Source organism: Muscardinus avellanarius (genome assembly GCF_963383645.1).
Source record: "Muscardinus avellanarius genome assembly, chromosome: 10".
Lineage (NCBI taxonomy): Eukaryota > Metazoa > Chordata > Mammalia > Rodentia > Gliridae > Muscardinus > Muscardinus avellanarius.
Genome location: NC_137796.1, coordinates 17,984,702 through 17,997,685, shown reverse-complemented (window position 1 = coordinate 17,997,685; position 12,984 = coordinate 17,984,702). Strand labels below are relative to the sequence as shown.

Sequence of the window (12,984 nt, the reverse complement as noted above, 5' to 3'; positions counted from 1 at the left end):
TCTCTGCAAAGAAAATTATAAAACAAGTTGGACGTGGTGGTGCACGCTTGTAATCCCCGTGCTTGGGAGGCAGAGACAGGAGGATCATGCAGGTTTGAAGCCCCTCGCTGGCTTAAGAGACCCTATTTCCAAATAAAAATATAAAATAGGTCTGAGAGTATAGCCTGGAGGTAGAAGGGTACCATCCCCAATACTACCAAAAAAAAAAAAAAAAAAAGAAAATGATAAAACATTGAAAAAAGAAATTGAAGAAGATCTTAGAAGATGGAAAGATCTTCCATGTTTATGGGTAGGCAGAATAAATATCATTAAATGGCCATCCTTCCAAAAGTAATCTACAGATTCAACGCAATGCCCACTAAACTACCAAGATCATTTCTCACAGACATAGAAAAATCAGTCCTTAAATTTATTTAGAGTAACAAAAAGCCCAGAATAGCCAAAGTAGTTCTCAGCAACAAAAACCATGCAGGAGGAATCACAATACCTGACTTTAAACTATACTACAAAGCCATTGTAATAAAAATAGCATGGTACTGGCACAAAAACAGATACATAGACCAATGGAGCAGAATAGAAGACTCACAAACATACACTGGAAAAAAGATAGCCTCTTCAACAAATGGTGTTGGCAAAACTGGTTACCATATGCAGAAAATTGGAAATTAATCCCACTTTCTCACCCTGCACAAAAGTCAATTCAAGATGGATCAAAGACTTGGAAATTAAACCAGAGACCTTGAAGAGGGCATAGGTCCAACACTGCAACACATAGGCACAGATAAACACTTTCTCAACAAGACCCCAAAGGCACAACAAATTAAAAGGTGAATCAATACATGGAATTGCATGAAACTGAAGATCTTCTGTTCAGCAAAGCAAACTGTCAAGAAACTCAACCAAGAGCCAACAGAATGGCAGAAGATTTTTGCCACCTACACCTCCGATAGAGGACTAATATCTAGACTATATAGAGAGCTCAAGAAACTCAACACTAAAAAACAAAAAATCTAATAAAAAAATGGGCCAGCGAACTAAATAGACACTTCACGAAAGAAGAAAATCAAATGGTCAATAAATACATTAAAAAATGTTCAACATTATTGGCAATCAGAGAGATGCAAATCAAAACTACCCCGAGGTTAGGCTGGTGCTAGAGCTAGCAAGGCCGGCAATGGAGCCTGCCGTGAGACAAGGCCGGTGCTGGGGCCTCCGAGGCCGGGATCAGAGCCTGCCGAGGGGTTAGGCCGGTGCCGGGGCCAGCGGCCTGCGTTGGAACCTGCCGCGAGGCAAGGCCGGTGCCGGGGCCTCCGAGGCCGGGATTGGAGTCTGCCGAGGGGTTAGTCCTGTGCTGGGACCAGCGGCCTGCATTGGAACCTGCCACGAGGCAAGGCTGGTGCCGGGGCCTCCGAGGCCGGGATTGGAGTCTGCCGAGGGGTTAGTCCTATGCCGGGACCAGCGGCTGGCATCGGAGTCTTCCGTGAGGCAAGGCCGTTATTGAGGCCTACGAGGCCGAGATCGGAGCCTGCCGAGGGGTTAGGCCAGTGCCGGGGCCAGCAGCCGGCATTGGAGCCTTCCGTGAGGCAAGGCCGCTATTGAGGCCTCCAAAGCTGGGATCAGAGCCTGCCGAGGTGTTAGGCTGGTGCTGGGGCCAACGAGGTCGGGATCGGAGCCTGCCGCGAGGCAAGGCCGGTGCCAGGGTCTCAGAGGCTGGGATCAGAGCCTGCAGAGGGGTTAGGCCAGTGCTGGGGCCAGCGGCCGGCATCAGAGCCTTCCGTGAAGCAAGGCCGTTACTGAGGCCTCCGAGGCCTGGATTGGAACCTGCTGAGGGGTTAGGCCAATGCCGGGGCCATCGGCTAGCATCGGAGCCTGCCATGAGGAAGGCTGGTGCTGGGGCCTCCGAGGCCGGGATCGGAGCCAGCTGAGGGGTTAGGCCAGTGTCGGGGCCAGTGATACCAGAATCGGGGCCTCCCATGAGGCAAGGCTGCTGCTTAAGCCATTGAGGTCTGGATCAGTCCACCGGGTAGCCAGGCCACAACTGGGGCTGTCAAGAGTGGGATCGGTATTTTCAACGCGGCATGCACAGAGAAATATTGCAGAAAATTAAAACCAGATGCTTGCCCTAATCAGCAATAACTAGGAGGAAAGGGGCAACAGGAAGTGGTCGAGCCCTATAGTGAATCAATTAAGGCGACCAATCATAGGGTATGGAATAGGGGAGGATGGAGCCTCTTTAAAAAGCAGGAGGTATGTAAACATATGTATCAAAGTTAATCACCAAACAAGCATGGATTGAGGGAGGGGGAGAGAATGGGATGGGGACTGGATGAGGGCTAATTGGATGATGTGTGCTTGTATATCCTCTCAAGTCTTGTATTCCAATGTGATGTATGATTACAATGCACCAATAAAAATAAATTAAAAAAATAAAAACTACCCTGAGATTTCACCTAACTCCAACTAGAATGACAGTCATTCAAAACACAAACAACAACAAATGCTGGCGAGGATGTAGAGAAGTGGAAACTCTAAAACATTGTTGGTGTCAGGCTTGGTGGTGCACACTTGTAATCCCCGCGCTTGGGAGGCTGAGACAGGAGGATTGCATGGGTTCGAAGCCAGCCTCAGCTACTTAGTGAGGCTTTCAGCAACTTAGTGAGACCCTGTTTCAAAATAAAATATATTTTAAAAAAAGGTCTGGAAGTATAGCCCAGAGGTAGAAAGCCTCTGGGTTCTACCCCTAGTACCACCAAAAAAAAAAAAAAAAAAAAAAAAAAAAAAACATTGTTGGTGGGATTGCAAATTAGTGCAACCACTTTGGAAAACAGTATGGTGAATCCTCAGAAGAATGGGAACAAATCTACCATTTGATCCAGCAATACCACTTCTGGGTATCTACCCAAAAGAAAGGAAACCAAACTACCAAACTAATGCATGTGTATCAATGTTCATAGCTGCACAATTCACCATAGCCAAACTATGAAACCAGCCAAGACGTCCATCAACAGATGAATGAATTACAGAACTGTGGGATATATACACAATGGAATTTTACTCAGCCATTAAAAAAACCTCAGTTATGTCATTTTCAAGGGAAATGGATGGAATTGGAGGACATTATGCTAAGCGAGATTAGTCAGTCAAAAAAATTAGAAATCAGATGCTTTCCCTAATATGTGAAAGCTAAGGAGAAATGGGTCATAGGAGCAACTCTAGATGAAAAAGGAAACCCTATAGAGGAGCAAACAAGACAACCTAAATGGGAGGGAGGAAGAAGGAAATTCTCTAAAACACACAATGAACCCCACGGGCATGGTGGCACACACTTGTAATCCCAGCATTTGGGAGGCTGAGACCGGAGGATCATGGTTCGTGGACAGCCTCAACTACCTAGTGAGGCCCTCTGCAACTCAGTGAGACCTGGTTTCAAAATAAAGAATAAAAAATAGGGCAGGGGGTGTAGCTCGGAGGTCGAATGCCCCTGGCTTCCACCCCCAGACCTGCAAAAATAAATAAATAAATAAATAAATAAATAAATAAATAAAACACAATGTACTTAAACATATCGGAGTCAACTACTAAGCCAAGCATTGGAAGGAGTGATGGGGAGGAATAGGGTGGGAATTGGGTAGGGGCTAAAAGAGTGATGTATACATGTATGTCCACACAAGTTTTTTACCCCAGAATGATGTATGAATATAATGCACCAATAAAAAATCTAAAAAAAATTAAATAATCAGTGAGCTGGGTGTGGTGGCACATGCTTGTGATCCCAGCATTCCCAGGATTCAGGAGGCTGAGACTGGAGGATTTGTTTGAGGACAGCCTCAGCTGCTTAGTGAGTCCCTTTGCAACTCAGTGAGACCCTGTTTCAAAATAAAGAAAAAAATAAGGTGTGTGTGGGGGGGTAGCTTAGTCGAATACCCCTGGGTTCCATCCCCAGACATGCTCCCCCCCAAAATTAATGAATTATGATTACTAGTTTTTTTTTATAATAAAGCTCCTTATCTTTGTGGTATTAGGAATTGAACTCAAAGGCATTCTACCTCTGAGCTACTTACTCAGACTGTTTTTATTTTTTATTGTTTATTTTTATTTACTTATTTATTTTGCGAGTCTGGAATGGAACCCAGAGGCATTTGACCTCTGGGCTATACTCCCTTCCTATTTTTTTTTTCTTTATTTTGAAACAGGGTCTCACCAAGTTGCAGAGTGCCTCACTAAGTAGCTGAGGCTGTCTGCGAACCGCGACCCTCTGGTCTCAACCTCCCGAATGCTGGGATTACAAGCGTGCGCCATCATACCCGGCTCCGATTTTATTTCTTATTTGGAAACAGGTTATCACTAGTTCCTGAGAGTCTCACTGAATTGCTGAGGCTGTCCTCAAACCTGCAATCCTCCTTTCTCAATCTCCTAATTATTATATTATAATCATGAGCCATCATGCCTAGCTAAAAAGCTCCCATTTTATTGGGTACTATGCCTAAGTACTTTTGCTAGTAGCTCATTTGATAATTTGTGAAATGTAAAGTATTAGCCTTATTTTTAAAGATACAGCTGAGAGAGTGATCAGCATTTGAATCCAGGTCTGTCTGAAATTCAGTTAGTTTCACATATTTTTAGTGGTTTCTAAAATTGCTACAATTGATTACTTCATGTGATCTTGCCTTTGTAAACACAATTATATAGTAGCTAATAAAGTCTGTCATGTGAAGCCGGGCGTGGTGGTGCACACTTGTAATCCCCGCGCTTGGGTGGCTGGGACAGGAGGATCATGCAGGTTCAAAGCCAGCCTCAGCTACTTAGTGAGGCTCTCAGCAACTTAGTGAGACCCTGTTTCCAAATAAAATATAAAATGGGTCTGAGAGTATAGCCCGGAAGTAGAAAGCCTCTGGGTTCCATCCCGAGTACCATCAAAAAAAAAAAAAAGTCATGTGTAAGATGTATTCTAATTTACAATCCATGGCCTCTTTTTTTATTTTATTTATTTTATTTATTTATTTATTTATTTATTTATTTATTTATTTATTTATTTATTTTTGTGGTACTGGAGTTCCTGGAAGCCCTTCTACCTCCAGGCTACACTCCCAGACCTATTTTTATATTTTTTTATTTGGAAACAGGGTCTCTTAAACCAGCGAGGCTGGCTCCGAACCAGCGCGATCCTCCTGTCTCCGCCTCCCAAGCCTGGGGATTACAAGCGTGCTCCACCACGCCCAAAATAGCCTCTTTTTTTTACTATCCTCTTTTCAAGTTTCTTTGAAGATGGATTATTCATAGAGACAAAAATCTTTTAAGTAAATTATAAACTATTATAAATTATTTAACTTTAACTTCATTAGCTAAACATGTTTTTGTGATTTGGAGGCAATTCTCTGATATTTGACACCTCTTACCAGGGATCTTAGTTGTTGTTTTTTTGGTTTTTTTTTTTTTGTTGTTGTTGTTGTTTTGTCTTTTTGCCTTCTTGGGGATGGAACCCAGGGACATTCTACTTCTGAGCTACACCCCTAGCCCGATTTTTTACTCTTTATTTGGAAACACAGTCTCACTAAGTTGCGGAGAACCTCACTAAGTAGCTGAGGCTATCCATGAATTGTGATCCTCAAGTCTCAGTCTCTCAAGTACTGGGATTACAAGCATGTGAAACCATACTCAGCTCCAGGTCTTAGGGTTTTTTTTTCCTTTGGCATTTCTGGGAATCGAACCCAGGGGCATTCTACCTCAGAACTACACCCCCAGCCGTATATTTTCTTCTTCTTCTTTTTTTTTTTTTTTTTTTTGTGGCAGTACTGGGAATGGAACTTTATTCTTTATTTTGGAACAGGGACTCACTAAGTTGCAAAGGGCCTCATGGAGTAGCTAAGGCTGTCCATGAACCTGGATCCTCCTTGTCTTAGCCTCGCAAATGCTGGGATTACAAGCATGTGTCACCATGCTTGGCAGATGTTAGCTTTTGATAGATTTCAAGTAACACATCTAAATCAACTCCTTTTTGTTGGAAGATATGTGTAACTTATTGAGTTTTTTCATAAACATTTCTAAAATCTATGGTTAGCCTATCAAATTTTCAGTAGAAGATGGGGTAGGATCGAGAGTGAAGATACAGGCATTTTAGCTTTACCTTTACAAAAATGTAGAATGGACTTAGTTCCTGATGATGATATTGTGTATTTAAAAGTACCTAGCCAGATGGGCGTGGTGGTGCACGCTTGTAATTCCAGCGCTTGGGAAGCTGGAGACAGGAGGATCGCACAGCCTCAGCTACTTAGTGAGGCTCTCAGCAACTTAGTGAGACCCTTTTTCCAAATAAAGTATAAAATAGGTCAAGGAGTATAGCCCAGAGGTAGAAAGCCTCTGGGTTCCACCCCAGTACCACAAAAAATATGAATGAATGAATGAATGAACCTAGCCAGATGTGGTGGCATATGCCTACCAGTCCTTGGGGGCTGAAATAGGATCACAAGTTTGAGGACCGCCTCAGCAATTTACGGTAACCGTGTCTCTATATTAAGAAAGGACTGGAGTGTAGTTTGAAGGTAGAATGCCTCTGGGTTTAATCCTCAGTGCCAGAAATCAACAATAAAAATTAGATAATTAATCTTAATTATTAATATAATCATTTTAAATAAGTAATACTTTTTTGTGGTATTAAGGGTGGAACCCAGGGACATTCTACCTCTGAGCTACACCCTCAGCCCTATTTTTTTTTTTTTTTTGAAAAAGGGTCTCACTAGGTTGATGAGAGACTCACTATTTTCTGAGGTTGTATTTGAACCTGTGATCCTTCTGTCAGCTTCACAAGTATTGGGATTGAAGAGCCTCACTAAGTAGTAGTTGAGGCTGTCTGCAAACTGCATTCCTACTATCTCAGCCTCCCAAATGCTGCAGTTATAAGTGTGCGTCACCACACCTGGCTCTAACTTTTTTCTTTTTTTTTTTTTTTTTTTGTGGGTCTGGGGATGGGTCCCAGTGGCATTCAACCTCTGAGCTACACTCCCTGCCCTATTTTTTATTCTTTATTTTGAAACAGGGTCTCACTGATTTGCAGAGGGCCTCACAAAGTAGCTGAGGCTGTCTGCAAACTGGGATCCTCCTTTCTCAGCGTCCCACATTATGGGATTACAAGCATGCACCACCACACCCAGCTTATTTTATTTATTTATTTATGGTACTGGGGATGGAACCCAGGGGCTTTCTACCTCTGAGCTATACTTCCAGACTTATTTTATATTTTATTTAGAAACAGGGTCTCACTAAGTTGCTGAGAGCCTCACTAAGTGTCTGAGGCTGACTTCGAACCTGAGACAACCTCCCAAGTATTGGCCACCACACCCGGCTTTTTTTTTTTTTTTTTTTCTTGTTTTTTGAAACAGGGTCTCACCAAGTCTTGGAGGGATTGATTAAGTAGCTGAGGCTGGGCACAAACCTGTGATCCTCCTATCTCAATCTCCCAAGTACTGGGATTAAAAATAAGGTCTGACTAGGTTACAGAAAGTCTCTATAGATTTCTGAACCTGGTCTCAAACCTACATTCCTTCTGTCTTAGTCTCCCAAGTAATTAGGACTACAGGTGTAAGCCCCTATTTTAATTTTGAATTTTGAAAAAAGGTCTCAATTGTGAATGGTCATGTTAAGTTGCTGATGCTACCGGTGAACCTGTGATCCTTCTGCCTGATATATAATTCTTTTGGTATGATACTGAGTTCTGTTGGGTAATATTTTGTTAAGGTTTTATGCATTTATATATTTTATATATTTTATATATATAAATTTATTTTATATATAATATACATATTATATATTTATTTTATATATAATATATATTTATATATATGAGGCATTCTGCCACTGAGCTGTACCCCCAGCCTTATTTTTATTTATTTATTTATTTATTTATTTATTTATTTATTTATTTTGGGTAGTATTGAATGGAACCCGGGAGCATTCTACCTATGAGCTATACCCTTAGCCCTATTTTTTATTATTTATTCTGAAACAGGGTCTCACTGAGTTGCAAAGGGCCTCACTAAGTAATAGCTGAGGCTGTCCACGAACCACGATCCTCCTTTCTCAGCCTCCCTAAAGCTGGGATTACAATCATGCACCACCAGGCCCGGCCCTATTTTAATTTTGAATTTTGAAAAAAGGTCTCAATTGTGAATGGCCATGTTAAGTTGCTGATGCTACCGGTGAACCTGTGATCCTTCTGCCTCAGCCTCCAAAATACTAGGATTACAGGTGTATACCAGTGTGCCTGGCTGCATTTTCCCCCATCTCCTCCAGTGCAGGTATCAAACCCAAGGTTTTACACAGTTTTCTACTGAGCTATACCCTGAAACCTCTTGTAGTGTCCTTTTCTGCCTTTAGTAACAGGTTAATACTATCTTTGGAAGAACCTAAATAAGTTTCCTTCCTCTTTAATCTTTTAGAAATTTTGAAGGATTGTTGTTAATTTTTTTTTTCTTTTTGGTGGTACTGGGAATGGAACCCAGGGGCATTCTACCTTGAGCTACCCCCCTACCCCTATTTTTAATTTTTTTATTTTGAAACGGGGTCTCACTGAGTTACAGAGGGTGTCCTCCAACTGCAATCCTCCTATGTCAACCTCCCGAATGCTGGGGTTATAGGCGTGTGCCACCATATCCGGCTTTGCTGTTAATTCTTCTGTAAAGGTTTAGTTAAAGTTTTTGTGATCAGAAGAGATTAATGAGATCCTCTTTGGATCTGTCAAACTGCTTGAAGGAAGTAGAGAGATATCTGGTGGACTGCAAATTTCCATAAAGCACAATCTGAAATTACCATGAGATAACTCCAAATCCCGCAGTGTCTTTTTCTTTTGATTTATATTCTCATTTACCTGGAATCACATACCCTATTCCTCAAGTCTGTTTTGGCTGATTAAGTTGTAGACATTGGGTACCCTCATAAAAGACACTTTTTTTTTTTTCCAGGTCTGGGGATGAAACCCAGGAGCATGCGACCTCGAAGTTACACCCCCTGCCCAATTTTTTTTTAGTCTTTATTTTGAAAAAGGGTCTCACTACGTTGCGGAGGGCCTAAGTGGCTGAGGCTGTCCACGAACTGCAATCATCTGGTCTCAGCCTCCCCAATGCTGGGATTACAAGTGTGCGCCTTTAAACCAGGCATGGTGGTGCATGCTTGTAATCCCATCATTCTGGAGACTGAGACCAGAGTATTACGTTTCGTGGACAATCTCAGCTTTTTTTTTTTTTTTTTTTTTTTTTTGGTGGTACTAGTGGTGGAACCCAGAGGCATTCTACCTCCGGGCTACACTCCCAGACCTATTTTCTATTTTATTTAGAAACAGGGTCTCACTAAGTTGCTGAGAGCCTCACTCAGTAGCTGAGGCTGGCTTCAAACCCGTGTGATTCTCATGTCTCAGCCTCCCAAACGCAGGGATTACAAGCCTGCGCCACCATGCCCAGCTCCAACCTCAGTTACTTAGGCCCTTCGCAACTTAGTGAGACCCTGTTTCAACATAAAGAATAAAAAATAGGGCTGGGGGTGTATCTTGGATGTTGAATACCCCTGGATTCCATCCCCAACCCCGCAAAATAAAAGACACTTTAAAATATATATATTTTAATTCGGTCTTTAAACATATAGTGAATATTTATATATAGTCAGTTTTAAAAATATGTTATATATATATATATATATATATATATATATATATAGAGAGAGAGAGAGAGAGAGAGAGAGAGAGAGAGTCATTTTGTTCATTTTTTAAAAATAGTTTGCACATAGCCAGGTGTGATTGCGCATACCTATAATCTCAGTAACTTGGGAGGATGAGATTGGAAGATCACAGGTTTGAGGATAGTCTTAACAAGTAGTAAAACTCTCAACAACCTAGCAATGCCCTGTTTTAAAATAAAAATAAAGTAGGGATGGAGGTATAGCTCAGAATTTATAGGATGCCCCTGTGTTCAATCTCCAGTACCACTAATAAAATAAAATATTTTGCACATACCCCTGAAAATTAGGTGACTGGTCTAAAATTTAATAATTAAAAATCTTGGTTCAAGTCAGGTGTGGTTGCACACATTTGTAATCCCAGCATTCGGAATTTTGAATCTGGAGGATCATGGTTCGCGGCTAGCCTCAGCTACTTAGTGAAGCCGTTTGTGACTTAGTGAGATCCTATTTCAAAATAAATAATAAAAAATACAGCAGGGGGTATGGCTCCAAGATCAAATGCCCCTGGGTTCCATCCCTGCCAAAAAAAAAAAAAAAAAAAAAAAAAGCTTAATGCAGAAAAATTTTGTCTATGCAGAGAGTTTCTGGGATTTGTTTTGTTTTTATTCCTTTAGTAAGGGGGAATTTTATAGATGGACTCCTTTTGTTTTTCTTTTGTCTGCGTAAGATAAAGGTATTAGCCAGGCGTGGTGGCACACACTTGTAATCCTCGTGCTTGGGAGGCAGAGACAAGAGTATCACGCAAGTTTAAAGCCAGCTGTGCTGGCGTAAGAGACCCTGTTTCCAAAAATAAAAATAGGTCTGGAAGTGTAGCCCGGAGGTAGAAGGGCTTCCAGGAACCCCAGTACCACACACACACACAAAAAAAAAAGATAAAGGTATTAGTGTTTATAGAGACTACATACAGATTTTACTCTTGCAAAGTCAGGTTCTCTTATTTGAAACTGCAAGAGAGGCAAAACTAATTTCTCACAGGCTAAAAGAAGAGACTTTGGGAACTATTAATAAACCTACTTTAATAAAAATAATTTTATTTAAAACCACATTTAAGCCGGGCATGGTGGCGCACGCTTGTAATCCAGCATTCGGGAGGCTGAGACCTGGAGGATCACGGTTCGCGGACAGCCTCAGCTACTTAGTGAGGCCCTCTGCAACTCAGTGAGACCCGGTTTCAAAATAAAGAATAAAAAATAGGGCAGGGGGTGTAGCTCAGAGGTCAAATGCCCCTGGGTTCCATCTCCAGACCCGCAAAAAAATAAATAAATAAAACCACATTTATTCCTGAAAACCATAATTGTAACCATTTTTAAATTACTGCCTTCTAGCTGAGCGTGGTGGAGCATGCTTGTAATCCCAATATTTGGGAGGCTGAGACAGGAAGATTGCAGTTCGTGGACAGCCTCAGCTACTGCTTAGTGAAGCACTTTGCAACTCAGTGAGACCCTGTTTCAAAATAAAGAATAAAAAAAAATAGGGCTGCGGGTGTAGCTTGGAGGTAGAAGGCCCCTGGGTTCTATCCCCAGTACCACACACACAAAAAAAAATATATATATATATATTGTTGTATACTTTTATTTGGAAACAGGGTTTACTAAGTTGCTGAGAGCCTCACTAAGTAACTGAGGCTGGCTTCAAACCTGTGTGATCCTCCTGTCTCAGCCTACCAAGCACTGGGATTACAAGTGTGTACCACCACACCCAGCTGAGAAATTGCTCTTTAATTTTTAAAACTCCATTACTTAAACTATCTGGATTCTAATATTTAGGTTATCTAATAAGAGATGGGGAGCCATTTTATGCACTTATAACTGATAGGTAAAGGAAAGTTAAATTCCTCTTAATATAGAAGAAAATAAAACAGGCTGGGCACTGTTGTAGATTAAGTTCACCCTCTGGTTTGTTCCATTTAGTAGTGATGTTGTCTTCTTTGACACAGAACAGTTTATGTCTGACTTGGAATACCAGCCATCAGGTTCAGCAGAGAAATGGCCTAACCACAGTGAGCTCTCATGTCCAGCTCCTTTCTGGAGACTCTAGAGGGTGAGTGTTGATTGAAATGTGTCGTTGTTTTTGTGCCCTAGTCTGGTATTTGCATGCAGTGGCTGGATTTGCATGTGCTATAGAGCAGGGGTTATGCAGGCACCTTGTTGGTAAGCCCACTTCTTATCTTCAGAGCTACACTTTGACTATAAGACTCTGCTTTTTAAAATCTAATTACGCTTAGGATCTCACACTTATTTATGAATTCTGTGACTTGGTTGCTATTCAGGTATGTAAGCCTACTTATTTCTGGTCAGGTACTTTAGTTTTGGTGTGAGACCGTATGAAATGGAAATAAAGCAGGAAATTGTATCCACTTTTCTGAGGCAAATCGGGTTATTTATCCTTGGCTTGTACTGTTTAGCCCATGTTTGCACTCTTTATTAGTTTATCTAGGGATCCACTTGAAGGGAAGCCTTATTAAGGAAGCCAGTGTCTGTGAGAGAAGGGCTTGGCCTAGGGCCTATGAACTTCAACTGTTGACCAGGAATGTAGTCACCTTTCTTCAAAGACTCTCAAAGCTACTTAAGAAAAAATGTGATAAAAATGTAAACATACTGATTATAATTCTTTAAATGCCATTTCAATTTCATTTTAAAATGAATTTAGATTTGGAAGGGGCCTTAGAAACATGTCCAGGACTGGGATGTAGCTTAGTGATAAAACACTTGCTTTGCATACGCTAGGCTCCTGGAATTTGATCCCTAGCATCAAAAAAGAAATGAGAGAGCGAGAGCGAGAGCGAGAGCGAGAGCGAGAGAGAGAGAGAGAGAGAGAGAGAGAGAGAGCGCGCGCAAGCGAGGGAGAGAGGGCGAGAGAGATGGGTATGGTGTCAGGTGTGTGCCACATTTGGTGGCGTGTCCCTGTAATCCCAGTACTTAGGAGGATGGGACAGAAGGATCTTGGGTTTGAAGTCAGGCTCAGCAACTTAATGAGACCCTGTTTCAAAATTAAAAAGGGCTGGGATATAACTCAGAGGTAGAATGCCCCTAGGTTCAATCCCCAGGATGAGAGAGAGACAGACAGACAGACATGTTCATTATTCAGATCTTTTAGGATTTTGAAGCCCATCAGAAGCCGGGCGCAGTGGAGCACACGTGTAATCTCAGCGCTTGGGAGGCTGAAACAGGAGGATCGCACAGGTTTGAAGCCAGCCTCAGCTACTTAGTGAGGCTCTCAGCAACTTAGTGAGACCCTGTTTACAAATAAAGTATAAAATAG

At 41.8% G+C, this 12,984-nt stretch overlaps 1 protein-coding gene across 2 annotated transcripts in view; it reads left to right on the top strand.

The window, feature by feature from the left end:
- NFATC3 (nuclear factor of activated T cells 3) overlaps positions 1–12,984 on the top strand; it is a gene marked incomplete at both ends in the record, with an annotated part of 110,127 nt that overhangs the window by 80,815 nt on the left and 16,328 nt on the right. Inside the window, one exon of one of the 2 annotated variants that reach the window (XM_080704489.1) lies at positions 11,634–11,763. The exons of the other annotated variant lie outside the window; for it this stretch is intronic. Within the exon in view, the coding sequence (XP_080560615.1) occupies positions 11,634–11,763 (130 nt within the window). The remainder of the gene's footprint in view (positions 1–11,633; positions 11,764–12,984) is intronic. 2 annotated transcript variants of the gene reach the window in all.